The following is a 24,435-nucleotide window of genomic DNA, read 5'->3' as shown; positions in this document are numbered from 1 at the left end:
TCTCAGTGGTTTTTTTTCTCTTACCAGCAGAATATTAAATACAGCTTTGCTTTTTTGTTGAGTTCAAATTCCAGGCTTTTTGTGGAAAAGGGACCTCAGCATGTCCCTGATCTGGCCTAGGAGTTGTGCAGGTTGGGATCTTTGCAAGGAGCCTCATGGGTGCAGTTCTGTTCCTCAGACAGGACATCTTGATTTCCCCTGCTCCTCAGTGAGGCATTGCAAAGCCTCTTGGACCTTTGGAATGGTGATAGGGAGGAAAAAAAGCAGGATGGATGTGGATGTGAGTCCTGCAGGCAGGAGCAGACAGCTCTGGGGTCTCCTCTTGTCATATTTTATGGTAGTGCGCTGTACTCCTGGAAAGATCTCTTCAGGAATTGAAGCTATTAAACAGGTTGTAAAACTGAAACAAAAGCTTCTTGCAAAGTCAAATGTTCCAGGCTGGGGGAGAAGCCAGGTGGGTACAAGCAGAACAGGATCAAAGCAGTTTTAATCAGTGTGCTGCAATGTGGAGAGGTGTTATGGCCTCGTAAAAGGTTGCAGCCATGGTAACTTCACTCTGTCCTTTGGAGATGAGACATTTCTCCCTGTTGAGAGCAGGTGCTCAGGCTCCAGCAGGACGCTCCTCAAAGCCCTCCTTGCTCCAGGCTGTAATTAGCAATTTCATTCCCTCTCTTATCAGTGACAGACTGAGACTCTGTCCAGAAAAAATGAAGCGTGTGCTCCACTTTCTCATATTGGTTCATAAGTTTCCTTTGGTTAATGAGGACTTTTATCCTTCTTTAGAACAGAAGCAAGAGAAAAAGGGGAAAAAAAACCCCTCCATCCCTCCATTATTGTATCTCCTTGGCAAATGTGCTGTGAAGAAGCTCCCTTTATAACATGCAGAATTGTTAATGTCTTACAAGAATAATAATTTTCTGTAACGCTTCCCTGAAACTTAACTGTTGAGAGTGACTGCAGCTTTGCACTGAAGGAAGCATTTCCAATACTGCTCTCCAGGAAGGCTGCCTAGGGTTGTGCAGTGCAGAGATTTTATTTCCGGTTGAGATTCTTTCCTCTTGCCCTGTGATGCTCTGGGAAAGGGAGTCCTGTGTGCCTAAGCCAGGCTGTGCCAGGAAAATGCTCTGCAGGGAACAGTCCTGACACAGGTATGGAGTGGGACACGCTGCTTTTTGCCCCTGAAATCTGATTTTTGGGGCATTTGGCAGGAAGTTTGAGGAGTAGGAGTGAAGCCCACAGCAGCTGTTAGAACAAATCTGTATCTGAATTCCTGCTGCTGCTCTACCCAGAGAAGTGTGGCTGCTCCATCCCTGGAAGTGTGCAGGGCTGGGTTGGATGGGGCTTGGGACAACTTGGGATAGTGGGAGGAGTCCCTGTGGGCAGAGAGAAAGGGAGGGTGATCTCTTGAGGTTCCTTGCAACCCAAACCACTCTGGGGGTCTGTGACTGTCCCCCAGGACTGAGCCACAGCCTGCTCATGTACCACAGAAAGAGCAGAAGCTGCTCTGGGCCCACACACCACTGTGAGATCCCCTTGATCTGGGCTCCCATCCCTCGAAACACCACCTGGCTCCTACTCCTGGGGCCACTTTGGGCACTGCAGCATGAGAGAGTGTCTAAAGGAGGGACACAGGGATGGGGAAGGGTCTGGAGGGGCTGTGAGGAGCAGCTGAGGGCTCTGGGATTGTTCAGCTGGAGCAGAGTGAGGGCAGAGCTCAGGGGGCTGCAGCTCCTCCCGAGGGGCAGCTCCCATCTCTGCTCTGGGACAGGGACAGGAGCCAGGGCACGGCTGGGGCTGGGCCAGGGCAGCTCAGGCTGGAGCTCAGGGCAAGGTTCTTCCCCCCGAGGGTGCTGGCACTGCCCAGGCTCCCCAGGGAATGGGCACGGCCCCGAGGCTGCCAGAGCTCCAGGAGCCTTTGGACAGCGCTGCCAGGGATGCCCAGGGTGGGGTTGGTGGGGGTCTGGGCAGGGCCAGGGGCTGGGCTGGGGGATCCTTGGGGTCCCTCCAGCTCAGGATATCCTGTGCTCTTGTGATCCTATGAAATAAAGGAAGGAAATCACCTCTAACCCCGGGTCTGGAGTCCAGAGAGCTCTCCTTAGGGGGGCAGTAAGTCTGGCTGGCAGTGCTTTAGCAGGAGCTCCCCTGGCAGCTGCATTTGGACACTTTCAGAAGCAGGGGAGGACCCTACATCTTCCTGCTGCTGGAGGAGGTCCAGGAGCCCTTCCCCTCTCTGCCTGGAGCTGCCAGGCTGGCTGTGCTGGATGGCAACTTCAGGGTATTCCAGGGGCAAATCCACATTTGGCAACCCTAAATTCCTCATTTTTCTGCTTTTTTGAGGTCAGTGCACAGTTCCTGATCTTTATTAAATCTGGATCTGTTTTAATGGCAGATCCAGCCCAGTGAACTGCTGGCAGTCCCTCCATCCCTTTCCTGCCATCCCCACCTCTGGGCTCCTGCTGTTTTCTCCCACCCTGGAGCCCAGCTGACCCCGGAGCAGGCAGAATTTGGTGACCCTGCAGAAAATGCAGCAGTTCCTGGCCCGTGGGGCAGCTCGTGGGAGGTGTGAGCAGCAGGATGGGGTATCCCAGGGCTGTCCTGCTGCTGTGGGGCAGGACCACCCTGCAGTGTCCCCTGGAGGTGACAGATGACCGTGTAAACATAATGCAGCTCCTTTCCCTTCTCTCTCACATTAAACCTGCTCTGTTTTCCCTCTTTGCCTCTGTTTTCCTCCTCTGGAATCTCTTTCCCCTTTATCTCTCTTCACTAGCTCTTGCATTAATGCATAATGGGAGAGACAAGGCAAGAACCTGCTGATCCCAGCTGAGGTCTTGGCTTTAAAGTCTTAAAGAAAATAATATTGAGAACCCTCCAGATCAATGTTCTGCTGAAAAAGTTTTCCCAAACTAATCCAAGGAAGGAGCACAGTGTAATGTTTCTTTGAGGTTGAAAGGAGAAAGTGCTAATTTCATGCAGAAAAGATTGTATCTTGGACTAGCATAGGAATAGAAAATAAATTGGTATTAAATTACATTCGTCTGCCTCAAAATAATCTAATAAAGCATCTTCTGGATCAATAGCTGAATCATTATCCCAGGCACATAGCGAGCTTTGCCTCTTTTAATTTGAGATTAAAGAAAAGAGGTTTTTGCATTACCATAGTAAAAAGAATAATACTTTAATTCTTCATAAGAAAAAGGCAGAAGTTGGAAAAAAAAAGATAAGAACCACACTCAGTGCCTTAAGCAAGTGTCATTCTTCATTTGAAACTTGTAATTTATGGGTAGTGTGAAATAAATTTTTATATTTAATGACTGTCAATCTGTCAGCTCTGCTGACAAAAAAAATCCAACAACGCAGAGTGAAAGGACTTTGTGTGCAGGAAGGGAGGAGAAGGGCAAGACAAGGCTTTCACCAACTTTGTTCTCCTAATTAAGGCTCACTAGTGAAAAAAAATAGGAAAAAGATGGCACAGTTCTCCCCTGAAAATGCAGTTTCATCAAAAGAAAATGAGATGTGCCAGTGTTGGCTGCAGTGTGCACAGTCCAAACAAGGCTGATGTGGGGAGAAACTGCAACCACATGCAGATTGTGGTCAAAAAAGCTGGAATCACAGGGTGTGGATTCCAAATACTGCAAAGGAGCTCAGTTTATCAAAGCATGGAGTAAATACAGAGAGAACATGGTCAGAATAGGCAAAAGCAGACTAAATGTGTGTGTCTGGTCATTTAAAGCAGCGAGACTTCAAATAGGTGCTGGAGGATGACCTCAGAAATGACATGAAGAATGAGGTTATTCCTGAGGCTGGGATAGGTGGGTGGGCACTCTCAGCATGGGACAGTCCTCAAATTTCTATCTTGAAAAAGCAGATTTTTTTCATTTCCCTGCAGTCAGTCTGCCTGTAATATATTCATTAATGCAGCAGGTGGAACAGGGAGTACAATGTAAGTCCAGGGCACCAAGCTGGGAAGAGATACAAACAGTACAGGGCACTGAATCACAATTCCAAATGATCTTGATAAGTGGGAGAAATGATCTGAAACCAATAGCCTGAGCCTCCCTGCAGGGAGGAGTAAGTGAGAAAGGTGAAATCAAATACATCAGCTTGGAGCAACCCATGAGCAGCTGCACAGCACTGCAAGATTTTGGGAAAATGGGCTGGGGGGATCCCCCCAGAGGCAGCAGATGTGGTAAAGGAGGGCAAGGCCAGGCTGGGTAGGGCTTAGAGCAGCCTGGGCTGGTGGAAGGGTGGAATCAGACGGGATTTAAAGTCCTTCCTACTCAAACCATGCTGGCATTCCAGCCTCTGGTGATCCCAGCACTCCTCTGAAATGAGCAGGAGGTTGCTGCTGAAGGTGCTGATGCCAAGACCGCTTGTGTCTTGCCAAACAAGAGGGGTTCAGGGGCTGTGCTGTAGCTTGTTATCCTCGTTATCCTCTCTGCTTTCAAGTTTTGTCCCACAGGGATTTGCCTGGAGCAATTTCCTGCAGAGAGCTGGCAGTGCTCGTGGCTTCTCGTGTTCCCTGTCAGCATTTCTGTGTGGGTGAGGAGCAGACAAAGCCAAAACTTTTGATGTGGAGCATCTGCAAAAGAACTCAAAGCTTCCCATGGCCCTGTCTTGGGTGGGGATTGGAGCTGGGCCTTGAGCTGGTGACAGATTGATGGGATTTTTCCCAGTGCCTGGATGGTGTTGCTAGTTTCCAGTGGAACAGGATCCCATGAGTGGCTTTGGAGTTGTTCCTGTTGTCTGTGGAGCCACGTGATGGGATGAACTCACAGCTCTGGAGCAGGCAGGGCTGCAGAACCCATCCCTCCAGAAGAGCAGCCTTTGCTCCAGGAAGCACACACAGACACTGCAAGAGCTGATTTTTCCTTTTCTTTCAACCTTCCACCTCTGGATTTGCTTTGTTCCAACCCTCCGTGGATCCTGCAGCTTTTGGGCAGCTCTGACACCACCATTCCCAGGCAAAGGAATTTGGTTTTCATGGTGTCTCAGCATTGCCAGGCAAACAACTCCAGCACGTGCAGCACTCTGGAGGACCCATCTGATTGTGCCTGAGCCTTCTGCTTTTCTTCTGGAGCTGCTGGAGTGGAAAATTGCTCCACATCAGCAGAGCCTGGTTTGGGGAGGGCTACAGCTCCTGCCCTGCCTGTCATCCCTGCTCCTGAGTGCTTTCCATGACCCTTTGATGAACAGTGACCTTGAGATCTGTGTTTGCCTCTTCTGATGTCTTCAGCCCTGTCTTGAAACACTCACAGGAACTGATGTGGTGCAACCTGGGGATTTGTAGTTCCTGAATCCTGCCTGGCTGATCCTAGAGGAGGAGGAGGAGGAGGAAGGGGTGAGCCTCCTGTCTGTGCCACTCTTCAGCTCTTCCCATTCCTCAGGCTCCAGCTCCAGCTCTGGACCCCCACCCTGCTGAAGGTGAGGAGGAGAATCTTCCCCTGTGGCTGTGCCTTCAGGGTGGGAACACTTCTGAGGAACCACAGAGGGTTAAACCCTCATTTCTGAGCCAGCCCAGGGGCAGTCACATGCACCAGGGAGATTTTGCAAGTCCCTGCTTACAGCTCAGGGTGAGGAGGGGGAGGCAGGGGCACAGGCCTGGGTAATCCCTGCTCCCAGGAGGCACAGGGGACACAGGGACCTCATCCAGCTCAGGCTGGCACCTTCCTGCTTGGGGGTGGCAGAGTGTGGCACCTGTGCAGTGCAGAGTGGGACAGTGGCACGTAAAGGACAGGCAGCAGGAGGAGGAGGAGGCTGAGCTGCATTCCCAGCACCAGGTAAGGCTCTGCTGGCTTGAGAGGAATGAGGCAGAAGGACCTGCTGGGTGTTTCTCTGCTGTTTAGTGAGGACTTTGAGGTGTCCAAAAAAGAAGGAAGTGAATTGACCAGAAGGATGTTGGCATTGCATAAAGTAAAAGAAGAAATGTAGAGAACACAGAGCCTGGGAGTGCAGGAGAGGAGAGGCTGCTCCTCGAGGTGCCCCAGGAGGGATCAGAGGGAGGTTTGGGCACTTCTGCAGAGAAAGGCAACACAGCCAAACTGTGCTGCACTGAGAGGTAAAAACAAAGCTCCTTTGGCTGAGGAGCTCCCAGCATTTGGGGAAGGCTGTTTCCCTCCTGGGGATGGCTGGGCTGCTGCACCTTCACTGTCACCTCCTGGGGACTGTCCTCCAGAGGCTCCAAATTCTCATCATCTGAGCCAGAGAGCCTTGATTCATCTCCAAATGGATGTGCCAGCAGCAGCCACAGGGTGGTTGGTTCTAATCAGGCTTTTCTTTAGTTTCTAATTAGTTTTATCTTTAGTTTCCTCTGTTTTTTCACTCTTTGCTTCTGTCTTCTGGGGGCTTTTCTGTCTTGATTTTACACTCCCTTCTGTTGGATGGCAAAAGGAAAGGAGTGAGAAAACCCAGTCTGAATGCAGCTTTTGGTGCTGGGATGTGCCCTGTGACAAGTGGTGCCCATGATCCTCATGGCAGAGCTGTGCCCAGGGAACTTCTCCTCACCTGTGCAGGTGAAGAGCAGGTGCTGTGCCCATCCTGTGTGCACACACCCACTGCTTGGATCCTTTAAGTTTTCAGGGATCCTTTAAGTTCAGATCCTTTAGGATCCTTTAAGTTTCAGCTTTTTAAAGGAGTTTTCAGTCCTTTGTGGTTTTTTCCCCTGTGTTTCCATGTTTTCCCCCTGTGTTTTCATGGGTTTTTTTTTCCATGTTGTTTCTCTTGCCTCCATTTCCTTTCTGACATTCTTCAACCAGAGACTGTCCTGACTTTGTGCAAGGGGGTAAATACAGCCACAACCATCAGAAAAAGAACCAGAAAAAAAGTCAGAAAGAAAACAATCCCCTTTGGAAGGACAGTGGGTGAGATCTGGGAGGGATTCCTCCAACCAGGAGACAGCAACAGGCTCCTGGTTTGAGCGGAGGTTAAAAAGGAAGCGGTGGTTTTGGAGAGCTGGAGTGGAAGGTAATCGAAAAGTAAACTCCAGAGTCTTCCAAGCATTTAACAGCCACCCACAGCTGCTGGCAGGAGGTTAGAGAGCTGTGTCAGCAGGGAAAAAACACCTGGAAAACCTTGGGCACTGTGCCTGCTGGGAGAACTTCCCTGAGGAGAGGAGAGGGGAAAGGAAAGCAGAGGAGAGGAGGAGGAAAGCAGAGGTGAAGGACAAGGAAAAGAGAGGAGAGAGAAAAGGAAAAGAGAGGAGAGCAGAGGAGAAGGGAAGGGAAAGCAGAGGAGAGGGACAAGGAAATGAGAGGAGAGGGAAAAGGAAAAGAGAGGAGATGGGAGAGGAAAGCAGAGGAGAGGGGAAGGGAAAGCAGAGACCCTCAAAGGCTTCACTGCTGCTGGGAGGGAGCTCCCACTTGACTCTGCCTTCAGCAGATGCATTTTTCTGCCTCATCTGCACTTCTCCCATCCTGTGGCGAGGATCTGTCCCCATGTCACTGAGCAGGAGTGTCACTTCCAGGGAGGGGCATTTCCACCAGCTCCAGGTCCTTCTGGAGGTGATGGAAAAGAGGCTTGGCAAGGAGAAACCCTGACTGTTCCTTGCTAATTGATTGCAAAGTGTGAATGCTGATGGATGTCAGGATAATTTAAGGAATATTTATGGATAACTTTTCCACCTCTCAACAAAAACCAAACATAAAAAGTGAGTCTGTGTGTACTGATCTCACACTGGCCAACACCAGGTGCTGATATCCCTCTGGAGCAGAGTCTCTGTTGTTATCCTTTATTTGCTGTCTCTGCAAGATTTGGGATGTTGTTTTTCTCTTTTCAGGGCTTGAAAATGCCTCGTGGCTCAGGGGAAGCAGGATGGCCAGGAAGGCAGCAGTGGGAGTGAGGGTTTCACAATCTGCTCCCCACTCAGCTGCTGTGGGGCTGCTTGCTGCTTCCCAGCAGGGAGAGACAGAAATGCTGAATTAGAGAGAGAAATGCTGAATTTCTGACCAGAAACACAGAATCCTTCAAGGAGACACACCTTCAGCATGGCCCAGAAAAGCCAGACTGGTGGAACTGAGAAAAATGGGTCCTCCCTCCTGTACAGCAAGAGTGATTTCAAGGAAGGAGCCCTGCAGTGGGTGCCAGGTAAGGGAGCAGCTCATTGCTAAAGGGAGAGGCAGATCTGAGCTCAGTGTCCTTAAAATAACCACTGACAGATTTTACCAAAGATGCTCTTTAACAGCATCTCACTTGTGAAGGTACCAAAACACTGTGGATGTTTCAGCAGTTTGGGAAGGGGATGGAGATGCTTTGGGGTTTTTGTTTTTAATGCCTGATATGCAGGAATGAATGAATCAACCTATAGAAAAGCAGCCCCTGCAAGGCCTCTCCTCTTGGCCTTTGAGGATGAGAAATCTTTGGGAAACCTGACCTGTGCTGGGGGCAGCAGGGCAGGGGGGATTGTGCCCCTGTGCCCTGTGCCCAGGTGAGAGCCCACCTGCAGAGCTGCCCCAGCCCTGGCCCAGCCCAGGGAGGAGCTGGAGCTGCTGCAGAGATCCAGAGGAGGCACCAGGGGGATCAGAGGGATGGAGCAGCTCTGCTGGGAGGAGAGGCTGGCACAGCTGGGATTGTTCACCTGCACAGGAGAAGCTTTGGGGGGACCTGAGTGTGGCCTTGCAGGGCCTGGAGGGGCTGGCAAGAAACATGGAGAGAGACTGTCCAAGGGCCTGGAGTGCCAGGACAAGGGGGAATGGCTTCAAACTGAAAGAGAGTGGGTTTAGATTGGAGATTAGGAAGGAATTCTCCCCTGTGAGGGTTGGCAGGCCCTGGCACAGGGTGCCCAGAGCAGCTGGGGCTGCCCCTGGATCCCTGGCAGTGCCCAGGCCAGGTTGGACAGGGGTGGGAGCCCTCTGGCACAGCCATGGATGGCTGGTCACTCACATCCCCCACACCCTCCAGCCCAGCCCCATTTTTGCTCTAAATGTCCCCAGGAGCAGCCCAGGGACAGCTGGCTGACCCTGGAGCTGCAAAGGGGAAGGAAATTAGGGTGAAACCTTTCAGTGAAGCAGGATCTCAGCTGAACCAGCCACGTCCTTAGGCCCAAACTCTTCCTCTGTCTGTAGCACAGCTTGTGTAAGCTCTAGGTGGGTGCCAGATGGGCTGCCTGGAGATCACAGCTCTCCTGTGCTGCTCCTCAAATCTAGGACAGGCTGTCCTCAAACTCTTTAGGCTTCTGACTTGAGTCTCTGGGATGCATCTGTGATCCTGCCCCGAGCTGACACTGGAAGAGCCTTGAGCAGAGCCACGCTGCAGCCACGCTGCTGGAGGGTCTGGGGGTGCTCCAGGGCAGCCCTGCCACTTCCCAAGCAGTGGCAGTGCAGGAAAACACTTGAATTCATTGCTCAAATTGGTTTTTATGGTGGTGGGGGTTCTCCAAGAGGGCAGCAAGCCTCGGCACCACCGAGCAGCCTGAGCCCATTGTCCTCCCATGTGGTGGTGAAAGTGCAGGCCAAAGGCCTACAGACCAAATCCTGACTTGACCAACAGAAGCCATGAGAAAGCCAAAACTGGTTTTGAGAAAGCCAAAACTGGTTTTTCTACAGCTCCAGGGGCTTCCAGGTTGCCATGGCCATGGTGAGGGCACCACAGGCTGCCCAGCCAGGCACCAGGGCTCTTGTGCCCAGGGAGGGAGCAGGGTTGGGCTGGGCAGCAAATCCTGGTTCTGACACATTCCTGGTGGGTTCTCTTGGCAATTCCAGCTCATGAAACAACTTGTTTTCCCCGAGAAGGAGCTCTAAGACTGTGGAACACAGTTGTTTGAGTCAGGGTTTGGTTTGTAGGCCTTTGGCTTGCTGTTTCACCTCCACACTTCCAGTCAGGGGTTGCTGAGGCAGGACATGGTCATGCTGCACATCAGAGCATCGGTTATCTCCTCTTATCTCTGGCTGCTCCCTCCTGGGATGTTTTTTGGGGTTTCCTCCCTTTCTGCAGTCTGTGTCCTTCCAGGGGGTCTCAGGCTGCTTGCAGAGCTCCTTAGCAATGGCCAAGGAGGGGGTTCTGGATCAGTTTAAGTCACCCCAGGGTGGTTTGTGTTCTCAGGCTCCCCTTTGCCAGGTGCTGCCTGGCTGTGGGATAAACCCCCCCAGTGCTGTGCTCACGGCCCTTTTGGGCTCTTGCAGAACCCCCCCAAGGCCGGGTGCTGCTGGTGCTCAGCATGGACAACACCTGCCCCAGCTCCTCCTTCGACATGGACCTTTGTGCTGACAAACTGCAGTCCCTCGGCGTCCAGGTGAGCTCCTCTGGGAGTTAATTCCAGCTGGATTTGCATAATTTGCATTTACACCCACAGCCCAGATGGCTTTGGGTTTTTTTTTTTTTTTTTTGTTTGAGAGTTGCTTGTTTCAGCCCAACTTCAGTCTATTCCCTATGGGCTGGAAGTCACCTGGGATGAACTTGGCTTAAACCTCTGTGGAGAAACTCTTTGAAGGTAGTTGGGAGTGAATTTTGCTTAAAATTCACTCTGATAGGGCAGACCATCCCTGGGAGATCTGCTTTGTCTTGTCCTTCATCACAAAAAGCCATTTTCTTCCCTTGTGACTGTCCCTGTCCTTCCCAGGAAGGTTTTATTCACTGCAGCTGAGGCAGGAACACAATTTTTGGGTCTGTGGCAGCTCTGTGGGTGGGACTGGAGGTGCTCCCTGTGGGAGGCAGCTCTGGGACACACATTTGGGTTGCACTGCTCCATAAGGAGTGGTAGTGAAATGTGAGAAATGAATTTGTACAAAAATTACACACAAAATTTATACTATGGGTTGCAGTGCCCACTATATAAACCTTCTATCAAACTTTAAAACTTTTCTACAAATTCATTTCTCACAGTGAAACAGCAGGCTAAAGGCCTACAAACCAAATCCTGACTTGAGCCAACAAACCACAAGAAAGCTGACAGCTCTTGGTGAGAACAGAGTCCTGCAGCAGTGAAAAACAACTTGTTTTCTCAAAGAAAGAGCTCTAGGACTGTGGAAAACAATCTGCTTTCCCTGAGAAAGAGCTCTAGGGCTGTCAGAAACATTAGCCACCTGTATAAACTGTTTTTACACTGTTAGAAAAATGAAAACTATCTCTCCCAAACAATTTTTCCTCCACGTACACACTGAGGGTTTGAGTGACCAATCAATATAGAATAACAACTTGTTACTGACCAATTGGGGGTAGACTGGGGTTGTTCTTAAAAAACCCTATAAAAGGGGATGTGAGAAATAAACTGGGATATCTGGGATATCTGGGATGGATCCTTTTTTTTTTTTTTTTTTGGCACTATAAAATGTGTCCTGCATTGTTGGGAAAGATGTAAGTTTGACAAGTTTCACAGCTATGTGTGCTTGGCAGAAAGATCTCTGAATGTAGAACCTGAGAGCAGAATAGAGATGGGAGCAAGTTTTGATATAGAACAATAACAGATGTCTGAATTAAGAATTGCTGAGCCAGTCTTAGTGGACAACTGAAAAACCACAGTTGAAGTCGAGCTGGAAGGAGGTTTTATGACTAGAGTAAAGGATATGTTGACCACAAACAAAAATATGTTTTAACCAAGCAGAAATAGGTCTTAGGAAAAGGAGAAGATACAGGCAAACAAACATGCTGATGTGGCAAGTAGAAAAATGTCATTTCAGTGGCCCCCAGCTGGGTAATAATTAGCATTGACACCATGATTCACAGAAGGCTGATCAGTCACTTTGTTAAATATATCATTATTAAGAAACCCATTGCTTTTATAGACAGTTGTGATACACCTGGACCCAACTGGTCCTCCAATCCAAACACCATCACCAGTGGCCAATTAAGAAACCACCCCTGGGTAAACAAATCTCCATAACACATTCCACATGTGCACAACAGGGGCGGCAAGAGAAGAATTGTTTCTCATTCTTTTCTCTGATCTTCTCACAGCCTTCCCCAGAAAGGCCTGGGAAAGTTGTGCCTGCTCTCTGTGGCCAGAGAGCTGCTGCCACAGAAAAAAACTCTAAGAATTTTCCATTGCAAGAAAAGAGAAAAACAACTTTAAGCTTAAACTGTACCATCCTAACTCATGTGGCTGGACAGCAATGACTGCAATATGGTAATGATAGCTATGATGGGCTGTAGGTAATAGTAAAGGTGTTGTGAATGATGCTGATTGGTTGGTATGTATTAAGATGCTCAGCAAAGAAAAATGTATAATGCATTGTAACCAGAACTAAAGGGGCTTCAGGCTTGCCTAGAGCTGTAGCTGGCAGCTTTAGGTGTGGCTCAGTCACCCATGACCCACGGCTGCTGTAAAAGACAATAAACAAACAGCATTTTGTATACAAGAAACAGCATTTTGTATACAATAAAGAATATTTTACATACAACAAACAGCATTTTGAAGAGCCGCCTGATGTCCCCCATCTCTCATCTCAGGCTCTCCCATGACATCCCTCTTTATTGAGCCACAGCACCAAGGAGCTTTGCCCAGCTGGCTCTGCTGGGACTGGAGCCTGCACTGGAGGCTGGCTGTGGTTCTGTGTTTGCTCCCGGGCAGGTGCCGATGGATCTGTGGAGAAGGCTGATCCAGGAGGGTGTGCTGAGCCCCCAAGTGAGGAGGTACCTGTTCTACAGCTCCAGGGGCTTCCAGATTGCCATGGCCATGGTGAGGGCACTGCAGGCTGCTCAGCCTGGCACCGGGATCTTGTGCCCAGGCAGGGAGCAGGGCTGGGCTGGGCAGCAAATCCTGGTTCTGACACGTTCCTGGTGGGTTCTCTTGGCAATTCCAGCTCACAGAATTGCTGCAGGTGGAGGGCAGGGCCCTCTCTCCACACCATTGCTGGCAGTCCCACCAAAGTAGGCTGTCCATGGGTGACCAGCACATGCTGAGGTGACAGCACCTACGGGCTTGTTGTAGAAATTGATTTTAAAGATCTGAAGGCATTCTGGTCCTGATGCTAATTTAGACCAGTGAATCAGTCAACTTTTGGTCTTGTCTTCTTCTGGTGAAAGAAACTCCTCCAGAGACCCAACCATGAGCATCTGCTGTGAGGCTGGTGCTTTGCAGTGTGTTGAGGGTGTGCTCAAACCCAAATCTTTAAATTACTTTTTTTTTTTTGGATAGCCATTATACAAATCTCCTTTCACTGATACTGTAGGAATTGGTGCTCAGTGTTTTGAGGGGTTTGGTGTCTGTTTAGTGCACCTGAGTTTTGTCATTATGAGATGATGCCATGCCCTACACTTCACACCTGCTCTTAGGCAATCTCGTGCCCAAATCCATGCTCTGTGAGGTGAAGGAATCCAGTTTTCCCTGACTTTAACACACCCCTTTAGCCCTGTGTCAGTGCCCCCTGGTTGAGCATTACTGTAATTGAGTGGTCTCTGCACCACCTTGAAATAAGAACTTTCTAAATCCAGGGACTCTGAGAAATATTATCAATATGCCTCAGTGAGTGCATTCCTCATCTAAATGGAAAAACTCAGTTGAAATCCTTCCTAGGGATGAATCATCATTAATAATTCACTCTTTGTCTTTGGTGAGTGGTGATTTTTTAAAATAAACTAGGGCTCACTCAGTGCTTCCAATCCTTTCTTTCCTCTATTTATTACTGGAAAGAAGTTTTGTCCTTTCTCACCCTGTGAAAAATCTCATGGGACCTAATTTATAAGGGAGAAAGAAGTGTTATTTCCTTCTTCCTGTGACTCTTCTCACTTTCATGGGTTTGTGACTCTCACCAGCCTCTCTGTTTTCCCCCAGGTTTTCTACATCTCTCTCTGGACAAACCTTTACTCCACGCTCCAGCTGTGTTCCCTGGGCCACTCCTGGGGGGCTGGCGTGCTGGTGACACTGGTGGCCCTGGCTCTCACTGTCCTGGTGATCCTGGTCATTAATGGGAACCAGAGGAAGGTGAGAGGAGGCTCTGGTGTGGGAATGTGGAGAGAGGGAAGCAGGATTCCTCCTGCTGGGCCATTCCGTAGCTGCAGGCAAAGAATAAAATGATCCGGGGAGGAGGGAGTAATTTTACAGCACTCAGGGAAGGCAAGGGATGTTCTGCAGCCAAGGGAGGGGATGGAATGCTTGAAAGGGAAGTGTTGGAGCTGCTCAGGCTGGCTCAGACCTCCTGCTGCTGGAGATCAGAGAATTCCAAGCTGGTTTGTGTTAAAAGGGACCTTAAAGCTCATCCCATTCCAAACTCTGCCATGGCAGGGACACCTCCCACTGTCCCAGGCTGCTCCCAGCCCTGTCCAGCCTGGCCTTGGGCACTGCCAGGGATCCAGGGGCAGCCCCAGCTGCTCTGGGCACCCTGTGCCAGGGCCTGCCCACCCTGCCAGGGAACAATTCCTCATTCCCAATATCCCATCCACCCCTGTCCTCTGGCAGTGGGAGCCATTCCCTGTGTCCTGTCCCTCCATCCCTTGTTCCCAGTCCCTCTCCAGCTCTCTTGAAGCTTCTTTGAGCACTGAGAGGCCACAGCAGGGTCACCCTGCAGACCAACCCTTGCAGAGTGTGGATTGTGCTCCCACAGCAGCTCTGGCTCCTGCCCTGCTCCTGATGATCCCTCCTTGCATTCCCTGCTGCCCCTGGCATCACTGGCACCATTTCTTTGGCTGAAGAATAATACTGGAAAATCTTGATTCAAAATCCAGAGGGGGTTTGGAGCAAATGATTCTTCCAAGAGGAAACCAGGCAATGTGGGGGTTCACAGAGGTTCAGGAAAGGAGATTGCTGGGGGGTGGAAGGGAGAACATGGCACTGGAAATCAATCCCACTGTTTTTCTTTCACAGCTGCAGTATTTGGGGTTATCCAGCTGCAGGTTTGTAGACTTTTGCTGTAGATTGTGTTATTTTTCCTTGCATTCTTTAACAGCTAAACGTGAACACAGATGTGAGGCTGGCAGCTGTCAATGAAATCTTTATCAAACACAGCATAATCCTGGGGATTACAGATGTCCTGGATGGGCCATACAACATCCTACAAGTATCCTTGGTGGCAATTGCTCAGATCCCTCCTGGATAAATGTTTCCTGCTGGAGGCATTTATCAATTATATAAATTATCTGTATCAATTTATCACAACATCAATTATTATTGATGCTGTGATCCTCTAGGGTGGCATTCCTAGGATCTGCTTTGTCTCCTATGGGATGGTATGAGGAATTGGGATGTTTTTATTTCTCCTGTAAGTGAGGATTGGAAAAAATGAGTCTAAAGGATTGAAGTGGGATTCATTGGGGAAGACAATCATTCCCAAAAATGTGTTATAATTATGTGCCACTGATGGTTCTGCCTATAGTCAGAGGGATAGCAAAGTTCCTATGGCACAAAAAAACCCCAAAAAAACAAGAGGGAGAAAACCAAACAGTCCCCCAAAACTCTAACATGGAGAAAAACAAAATCCCCATCCTTGGGCTCATTTGCTGCTTTTCAGAGATGATTTTTCTGCACTAGACAGGTATTTAGGGGAATGAAGAGAGTTTTAAGGCTCCATGAAGGTGTTAAAGGAAGGTGAGAGAGACACAGAGAGAGGCTTAAAATACAAATGGAGAGAGAAGCCAGGGTGAAGCAGGGAAAGGAACAGGGAACACTGCAGGGGGGCAAAGTCATTCAGGAGGAGAAGGAAACCCTGAAAAACCTGAATTCCACACTTGTAAACCTGAATTCCACGTTTGTGAACCTGAATTCCACGTTTGTTCCGGCCAGCATAGTCTATTAGAGGACTAATCCAGGGAGCCTTCACCTTGACCTACCTGTACCAAAACTGCCTGAGAGCAGCAAATAACCCAGAGATTTACAATGGCTCTGTCTGCTCCAATGTCAGATCCATTTTAACCCTCTGGATTTTACATTTTCCTGCATCCCTGTGCTGCTGGCAGGTGCACAAGGACAGAGTTCTGGCTGCCTCTCCTGGCAGGACTCACATCCCCAACACACTGCTCTTGGAAAACTTCTCAACAGTGTCCTCAGAGCAGCACTGAGAATGGGAAATTTTGTAAAAAATCAGTGGAGTGAATCCCTAGAAACAAAGGAGAGACAGCAGGAAGGGGTTTAGGGCAGCTGAGGGTGTGGGGTCACTGAGATGAGTGATGGGAAATGACCCTGGGTCACCCCAGGCTGCAGGGGCTGAGGGAGGAGAACTGGCTGCTCTTTGCTTCCCCATTAGCTTGGGGTTTTGTCTTAGCCTAGATCCTCCTGGGTTCAAACCAGTCACTGCTTTTAAACCTGCCTTCAAACCAACCCTGGGCTGTGGTGTTTGGTCCTGGCTGCCCTGAGCACCCCGAGGCCATCACCTGCCTCAGCTCTGCTCCCTGGGAGCCCATCCCAGCATCCACAGCCATGGGAGGGCAGGCATGGACAGATTCCTTCCTTAACCAGCCCCTCCCAGCTGTGCTTTGTGCACTTCAGCCCCGAGCACTGCCTCCAGGCCCTGGCAGCCCACATCACTCACCTGCAGGGGACACAGGTAAGGGACACTGGGGACAGCCTGGGGACATGGGCAGGTCCTGCCCCAAGCCCTGGAGTTGCTGGGGTGGAGCTGAGCAAGGACAGATAACTGGCCCAGGTCCCCTTGTGGCCAGCAGTACTGGCACACTGTCCCCACAGGGGGTGACACCAACTGACTGCTGGCCTGCAGGTGGCCCTGGGGACCTGCCCACTCTGTCCCTGCCTCCTCGGGCTTGGTTTTGCCTGGGATGGAGGTGGGCAAGGACAAATGAGTGTTTGAGTGCCCTGCTGTGCACTGGGAGCTGGGCAGACTGGGAGGTGAATAAAGTGCACCTGTCCCTGCCCAGTTCAGCAGGAATTTGTCCAGACCCCGTGGAATGTGTGTGTCTGGATAATTAACTGTGCAGCTTTAATGATGGAAAGTCACCAGGAATAAAAGGCAAATTTTGGAAGCATGTGGCACACCTTGGAACAGCTGCCACCTTGAGCTGTCCTCCTGGAAAAAGTGGGATAGCCTGGAGGAACAGGAATTGCTGCATTGAGTTAATTATATAAAAAATTTGTCCTCTTGGCCTTCAGAAAATGTTTTGCTCTCTGTGGGTGTGTAAATATCCACTGAACTGCTTCTGTGGGCTGAGAGAGGAGAGCCCTCTGAAATCTCCAGGCTGCTCATCTCCCTGAAAGCTGCAGCTCAGGCAAGGACAGCAGTTCCTGCATTCACACAGGGGATGAGAGAACTCTGTTTTTAAAGACAGGATGCTCTATGCCAGGCTGTGTCTGTGGTGCTGGGAGCAGCCACTGGCAGCTGAGGGCAGCCAGGCCATGGCACGGACACCCAACTCCAAGTGCTGGGTATGGCTCCTGGCATGGGAAATCCCAGCAGTGAAAAATTTGCAAAAAAGAGAAAATTGTATCTTTCAAACTTTGTCCTCAAGACACCACTGCTGCCTGGGGTGGGAAATCCCAGGAATAAAAACCATTAAGGGGTAAATAGTGCCCTGTAAAGGCTCTCCTCAGGACACCACTGCTGCTTGCCTCTGGGGAGCCTCAAAATCTCCTTCTCTTTCAGGGAGGCTTGAGGCAGAGGCTGAACAAGCTCTGGGTGGTCATGGATGTGGCAGTTCAGCCCGAGCTGGGGGTGGAGGAGGAGGCTCCATGTGAAGAATCTCCTCTTTTATCCAGAGGGGTGACCCTGAATAAAGATCCTGTGACCTGCAGTGAGCTCCTGCACCTCATCCCTGAGGGCCCACCCCAGGTGAGGAGAAATATCCCCCTGACAGTGGCACCAAATCACCCCAAGGCATCTCAGCTCCAAAATTCATCCCAGCCTTGGGGGACACCACCTTTTTTCTCCAGCAGAAGCACCTGGAAATCCACACAGACCTTCTCCAGCCCTGATGCTGCCAGGAGGAGAAGGAAACCCTTAAAAACCTGAATTCCACATCTGTAAACCTGAATTCAAAGCTGTCTGAGCAACTGGGGATAATCCTTGAAAAATTCATGGGTTGGGCTTTTCCTTGCTGGTCCCAAGGGTCCTGTTTGGAAGAAAACCTTTCCCCAGGGACCTGATGCCCCTGCCCAGGCTGAGCTGAGCCATGGATGAGCCCAGCCTTTGTCTCCTCCATGGAAAGTGCCTTCAAAGTCTTGTGCCATGCTGAGCAACAAATGTGCCCTGATTCCTGCTCAGCACGGAGCTACCAAAGGGATGATTTTGATTTATTTTGCACTTTTCCTGTCACTGTCACTAAGTGAATTCAGTGCAGGTGACATCCCTGCAGGTTGAGGCTCTCTGGCTGTCTACAGGCAAAACCAAGCCCGAGGAGGCAGGGACAGAGTGGGCAGGTCCCCAGGGCCACCTGCAGGCCAGCAGTCAGTTGGTGTCACCCCCTGTGGGGACAGTGTGCCAGCACTGCTGGCCACAAGGGGACCTGGGCCAGTTATCTGTCCTTGCTCAGCTCCACCCCAGCAACTCCAGGGCTTGGGGCAGGACCTGCCCATGTCCCCAGGCTGTCCCCAGTGTCCCTTACCTGTGTCCCCTGCAGGTGAGTGATGTGGGCTGCCAGGGCCTGGAGGCAGTGCTCGGGGCTGAAGTGCACAAAGCACAGCTGGGAGGGGCTGGTTAAGGAAGGAATCTGTCCATGCCTGCCCTCCCATGGCTGTGGATGCTGGGATGGGCTCCCAGGGAGCAGAGCTGAGGCAGGTGATGGCCTCGGGGTGCTCAGGGCAGCCAGGACCAAACACCACAGCCCAGGGTTGGCTTGAAGCCAGGTTTAAAATGAGTGGCTCGTTTTAAGGCAGGTTTAAAACTAGTGGCTGGTTTGAAGTCAGGAGGAGGAGGAAACCCTGAATTGCACATTTGTAAACATGAATTCCACATTTGTGAACCTGAATTCCACATTTTAAACCAATGGCTGGTTTAAAACCAGGAGGGTCTGGGCTAAGATAAAACCCCAAGCTAATGGGGAAGCAAAGAGCAGCCAGTTCTCCTGCCTCAGCCCCTGCAGCCTGGGGTGACCCAGGGTCATTTCCCATTGCTCATCTCAGTGACCCCACACCAAATAAACTGTGGGGCACAGTGACACAGCTGCTCTGAGCAGGCCCTGCCCTGACAGCTCTCTTGCTCCCTGCAGGCCATGGCCCAGCAGCTGCTGGTGATCTTCAGCGCGTGCTACGTGCGGCTCCTGGTGACGGGCCGGCTCCCTCGGGCCAGCCCAGGGGGACACCTCGGTCACAGCAGCGTCCCCTGCCTCTGCCAGTTCATCCAGAGCACGCTGCTCTGCTGCTGAGTCAGGAATGACACGTGTCACCCTGTTCTTCTAAGCCTTCTGGTGTTTACATTTTCGTAATGGAGGTTCTCACGCACTGTCACCACGATATTTTCTGGAAAATCCCTTCGCCAGAATTTTTCTTCTGAGAAGCCCCAGAAAAGAAATGTAAACAATAATTATCTGATTGCTTGGAATGTGGCCTGGAGGTTGCTTACCAACCTTTGCATCTTTGATTGGTTCTATGTGAATTGTTTTTAATTAATGACCAATCCCAGTCCAGCTGTGTCAGACACTCTGGTCAGTCATAGGTTTTTATTATTCATTCTTGTCTTGCCTTCTGATGTCTCCTTTCTCCTTCTTTAGTACAGTTTTAGTATATAATTTATTTTAATATAATATCATAAAATAATAAATCAGCCTTCTGAGAAATTGGAGTCATCTCACCTCATCCTGGGGACCCTTACACCACCACAACAACACACTTTTATGTAAATAATGATTATTTTGCATTCTTTTCTTGAAAAGGAGAGAACTGATAGACTGTTAGTTTAACCAGTGTCATTAGAGAAGTAACAATTTCATCCTCCAATCCAGGGTCACTTTTGAAATTCTATATATATTGAAGTCGAGAAATAAACTTTCTTTTTACCTTAGAAATTTCAGTGTGTGTGGTGTTCATTTTGTGTCCTGTTACAACAGACACAGACTCCAAGGCAGAAGGTTGAGAGGCCAGAAGCCCTGACTTTATTGGAACCCCTTCTTTTATACCCTGGTCTGATACAGGGGGACCTGATTGGTCATTTAACCAACACATTTCACACGACTGGCTAATTAAGAAGACACCCTTTGGTAAAACATCTTAGGAGGAAAACAACTTGTTGAAAACACCACCTGCAGATATTTTACCATTTGTTTACCATGCTTTCTGTCTGCCTCCCTAAAACTTCCCAGGCCAATTCATGGGAAAGCTTATCTGGCTTTCTCTCTCACTGACCAGACTGTCATCTCCACAGTGCTCCACACCTACCACAGCTGGGCCAGGTGACCAGAGGGGGCTGGAAAACCCCAAAAGAGTGCTGTCCCCACACTTCAGTGTGCAGGAGCTGTGGGGCAGAGAAGGGAGCTGCAATTCCTTGTCCTGGATGAACGAGTAGAAATAGGACTCTAATAAAAGATGCAGGAAAGCTGCTCACCTTGGAGAGCTCCTGCTCACCAGCTCGGTGTGGAGGAGCTGCCCCAGGGTCAGAAACAACCCAGGGACAGCCTGGGACTTGTTTGTGTCCAAACTCTCCTGCCAGCAACCATCACCCCCTCACACAACCCCTTACCAGCAAAGGCCAGAGCTTTGCTGGGGGTGGCAGCAGGAGACTGAGCCCTGGAGCACCAGGATTTGGCACCCCCCATGGTGCAGGATGACTCTGCTCCTTCTCCTGTTTTTTCTGTCACCAGGAATGGTGACACGAGATCCATCTCCTCCTGCCTGAGGCCCCAGTACCATTCCCCCAGCAGCCACTCCCTAACACATGATCCTCTTATCAGTGACCCCCCACAAAGGATCCCCTTAACAGTGAGGTCTCCACACGATCCCCTTATCAGTGCCTCCAACAAAGGATCCCCTATGTCAGTCCCTTATCAGTGACCCCCCCAATAAAGGATCCCCTTATCAGTGACCCCCCCCAGAAAAGGATCCCCTTATCATTGACCTCCAATAAAGGATCCCCTTATCAGTGATCCCCCAAAAGATCCCCTTATCAATCCCTTATCAGTGATCCCCCAGCAAAGGATCCCCTTATGAGTGACCCCCCAGCAAAGGATCCCCCTATCAGTGATCCCCCCAAACACAGATAATCCCCTGTATCAGTGCCCCCCCCATGTGATCCCCTTATCAGTGCCCCCACATGTGGTCTCCTTATCCCCCCGTGCTGCCAGTGCAGGGTCCCAAGCACTGCAGTGACACCAAACTCATTCCAGGAGAAAAACCCACCGCCCTCCCAAGCAGCTGATTTCATCCACCTTTACTGCTGGTCCAGCTGTCACAGGAGGGGTCAGGCAGGATCCCCCCCACAGCTGTGGGGTTTGGGGCTCTGCTGTCACTGCTCTGTGACAGGGCAGGGTTGGGGGCACCTCCATCCAGCCTCTGCTCTGGGGGTGCTGCACATCCCCTGGGGGCTCACTGGGCATGGGGAAAGGGATTCCCACTCACCCAAGCTCCAAAACTCCTTATTCCATCCCAGCAACTGATTTTGAAATTGTCTGAATTTGTACCAACACCACTGGGAGCATAATTTGGTTTCACAGTATAAAAATCCATTTCCCTGCTAGCATGCAATGGCTCCTGCTCTTCCCCTGGTGTTCCATTGCCCAGGGTGCCAGGAGCATCTGATACACCCTGGGGATCTTCTGATACACCCTGGGGATCTTCTGATACACCCTGGGGATTTTCTGATACACATTGGGAATCTTCTGATACACCCTGGGGATCTTCTGATACACCCTGGGGATCTTCTGATACACATTGGGAATCTTCTGATACACCCTGGGGATCTTCTGATACACCCTGGGAATCTTCTGATACACCTTGGGGATCTTCTGATACACCCTGGGGATCTTCTGATACACATTGGGGATCTTCTGATACACCCTGGGGATCTTCTGATACACCCTGGGGATCTTCTGATACACACTGGGGATCTTCTGATACACCTTGGGGATCTTCTGATACACCCTGGGGATCTTCTGATACACACTGGGGATCTTCTGATACACCCTGGGGATCTTCTGATACACCCTGGGGATCTTCTGATACACATTGGGGATCTTCTGATACACCCTGGGGATCTTCTGATACACCCTGGGGATCTTCTGATACACCTTGGGGATCTTCTGATACACACTGGGGATCTTCTGATACACCTTGGGGATCTTCTGATACACCTTGGGGATCTTCTGATACACCCTGGGGATCTTCTGATACACCCTGGGGATCTTCTGATACACACTGGGGATCTTCTGATACACCCTGGGGATCTTCTGATACACATTGGGGATCTTCTTTTTTTTCCCCTGCCAACTAGAAAATTCTGGTCAGGAGGCACTGATCAGAACATTTTCTATCAATGTGCTTCTGTGCTGAGAGCAGATCCAGCAGGGATTTGCTGATATTTTCCAATCCCTGGGATACAGGACTGCCAGCAAAAATCAGTGGGAAGGAATCTGGTGGCCTTCATGGGAGGACCAGGAGGGATTTATGGTCAGGACCTGCAGTGGATGGGTTTGAAGTTGCTGGGGAGTGAGGCTGGTGCTTCAGGGGGTGCTGGTAGCTCTGGTTTTGCATCTGCAAATGACAAGGAGGGAGAAAAGAGAGGGATTTGGGATTAGCCAAGGGGAAAGTTTCTGGAAGGGACAGTAAGGTCCTCTGAAAACCTCAGCTATCCTGATTGCAATTAAACACCCAGCAATTAACTGCAGAAAGGAGCTGAACAGCTTTGCTAAAAGGAGAAGTGAGATTCCTCTCCCTGATACATCCAAGTGATGTGTCATTGATCTTCCCTGATCTTCCTGGAGCCTCTGCAAATTCCTGGCTCCCACTGCAGGATGGCAGCTGCTCCTTCCTTCTGCTTCTCCTTCACACACCCTTAATCAAGGCATCAGTGAAGGGACACATCCCCTTTGCCTTCCCTGATCAGGAGCCAGCTGTTACTTTAGGGGACAGGTGAAATTCTGGACATGTTTTAGGATCCCCTGTGCACACAATTCCTCCTTCCTCCCCTCCCACACAGCTCATGGGGCAGTGGGAAGGGAATGGCTCAGCCCTGCACCTTCCCTGGAGTCTCCAGGGACAGCTCCAAGCTCCTGGCAGAGGCAGGAGGTGACAGGCACGGCCTGACCCTGTGGCAGCTGCCCGGGAATGTGCTCAGGAGTGACTCAGGCAAAGCAGCACAACCAGTACGGGTGGGGCACATCCCTGCCATGCTGAGATTCCTCTGCCTGCTGCTCAAAGCTGAGTTCACTCTCACGGGGAGCTTTGGCACCTGAGAAGTGCAGTCAGGTGATGCTGGAGAATTTTCCATGCCCTGGCAGGGAGAGGAGCCAGGATGGTCCTTGCTGTACCCACCGTGCCCAGCTGGGGCTGTGCTTTATCTGCAAAGCCACTGTGGGTCAGATGTGGGCTTTAAATGGGCCAGGGAGGGAAGAGTGGGAGGCAAGGGCAGGGATCTCTCATTGCCAGCTCAGTGTATGGGGCTGTGTTTTGGTGTTTGGCAGGGTTCTGGGTTACAACAGTGTCCCAGGGACACAGAGCTCTGGGGGAGCAGGTGACATCTTTTTGTGCCCCTAATCCCACCCCACAGCATGTCTGTCCCCTTTTCCAAAGGCTGCTGTTTGCTCCTCTGCCAGGGGCTGGGATGACATTTAACAACAAAACCAGCCAGGAGAAATGAAGCAGGGGAGAACAGAAACTTTTACAGCTTGGTCCTGGGAGCACAGACAGGGAGCGTGGAGATGCCGCCACCCCTGGCTGAGCCCAGGTGAGCCCTGCCCTCCCTGTCCCAGCAGGTTTGGGATGAGGTGTGGGGATGTCCCTGTCCCCTGAGCCCACACTTACCCTGGGGCTGGTTTTGGGACACGTGGATGTCCCTGTCCCCTGAGCCCACACTTACCCTGGGGCTGGCTTTGGGGACACGTGGATGTCCCTGTCTCCTGAGCCCGCCCTTACCCTGGTGGTGGCTTTGGGACACGTGGATGTCCCTGTCCCCTGAGCCCGCACTTACCCTGGTGGTGGCTTTGGGACACGTGGATGTCCCTGTCTCCTGAGCCCGCACTTACCCTGGGGCTGGCTTTGGGGCGCTGCCTGCGCCGGGCAGGGCGGTGGCTCCCGGGGCTCCTGGCTGCACAGGCTCCTCATCTTCCTGGCCGCACAGCGGCAGGCTGGACAGGACACCTTTGTGGCACTGGGAATCAGCAGCCCCCCCAGAGCAGCCTCCCCAGCCAGCCCAGGACCCCAGCGCAGGGAGGGAGGCACTGGATTTCCCAGGATAGGGAGGCACTGGATTTCCCGGGATAAACGGGACTTGTTTCTGTGCCTGCTGTCCTGGCTGTGTTCCAAACCTCTCCAGCACCAGCCTGTCTCCCCCCGCCAGCCCAAGCCGTGAAATACGCGGAGTATTTCCCCTCTAAGCTCTCTTCCCAAACCAGAGGTTTCCTTACCGTTGATTAACACTCAAACCATTTTCTTGCGGCTCAGCAAATCTGTCCTGTGCAGCTGTGCCTCTCTCAGCTCTCGCA

The 24,435-nt window shown here is 50.9% G+C and overlaps 1 protein-coding gene across 5 annotated transcripts; it reads left to right on the top strand.

Moving 5' to 3' along the window:
* The first annotated feature begins 1,999 nt into the window (after positions 1–1,999).
* Positions 2,000–19,809, top strand: TMEM268 (transmembrane protein 268). Of its 5 annotated transcripts, XM_059865163.1 has the most exons (9): positions 2,007–5,421; positions 7,772–8,079; positions 10,113–10,222; positions 12,497–12,604; positions 13,700–13,849; positions 14,811–14,921; positions 16,326–16,403; positions 17,454–17,639; positions 19,015–19,809. In XM_059865163.1, the coding sequence occupies exons 2-9, from the start codon at positions 7,980–7,982 to the stop codon at positions 19,168–19,170; spliced, it is 999 nt and encodes a 332-aa protein (XP_059721146.1). In that variant the 5' UTR covers positions 2,007–5,421; positions 7,772–7,979; the 3' UTR covers positions 19,171–19,809. The 5 variants fall into 5 exon arrangements, with proteins under 5 accessions (XP_059721148.1, XP_059721147.1, XP_059721144.1 ...); XM_059865161.1 differs by lacking the exon at positions 19,015–19,809 and having other exon boundaries at positions 2,004–5,421; positions 17,454–18,193; XM_059865162.1 differs by lacking the exons at positions 2,007–5,421; positions 19,015–19,809 and adding an exon at positions 5,538–5,777 and having other exon boundaries at positions 17,454–18,193.
* Positions 19,810–24,435: the final 4,626 nt, after the last annotated feature.

Source organism: Haemorhous mexicanus, chromosome 21, assembly GCF_027477595.1.
Source record: "Haemorhous mexicanus isolate bHaeMex1 chromosome 21, bHaeMex1.pri, whole genome shotgun sequence".
NCBI classification, from domain to species: Eukaryota; Metazoa; Chordata; class Aves; order Passeriformes; family Fringillidae; genus Haemorhous; species Haemorhous mexicanus.
Note: the sequence above shows the minus strand (reverse complement) of the source record. Positions and strands in the feature narration are given on the sequence as shown.

Excerpts from the sequence above, each read along its gene's own strand:
- TMEM268 (XM_059865161.1), top strand. The coding sequence starts at position 7,980 with ATGGCCCAGAAAAGCCAGACTGGTGGAACTGAGAAAAATGGGTCCTCC. Across the intron at positions 8,080-10,112 it reads AGCCCTGCAGTGGGTGCCAG|AACCCCCCCAAGGCCGGGTG; the intron begins GTAAGGGAGCAG and ends GGGCTCTTGCAG. Across the intron at positions 10,223-12,496 it reads TGCAGTCCCTCGGCGTCCAG|GTGCCGATGGATCTGTGGAG; the intron begins GTGAGCTCCTCT and ends GCTCCCGGGCAG.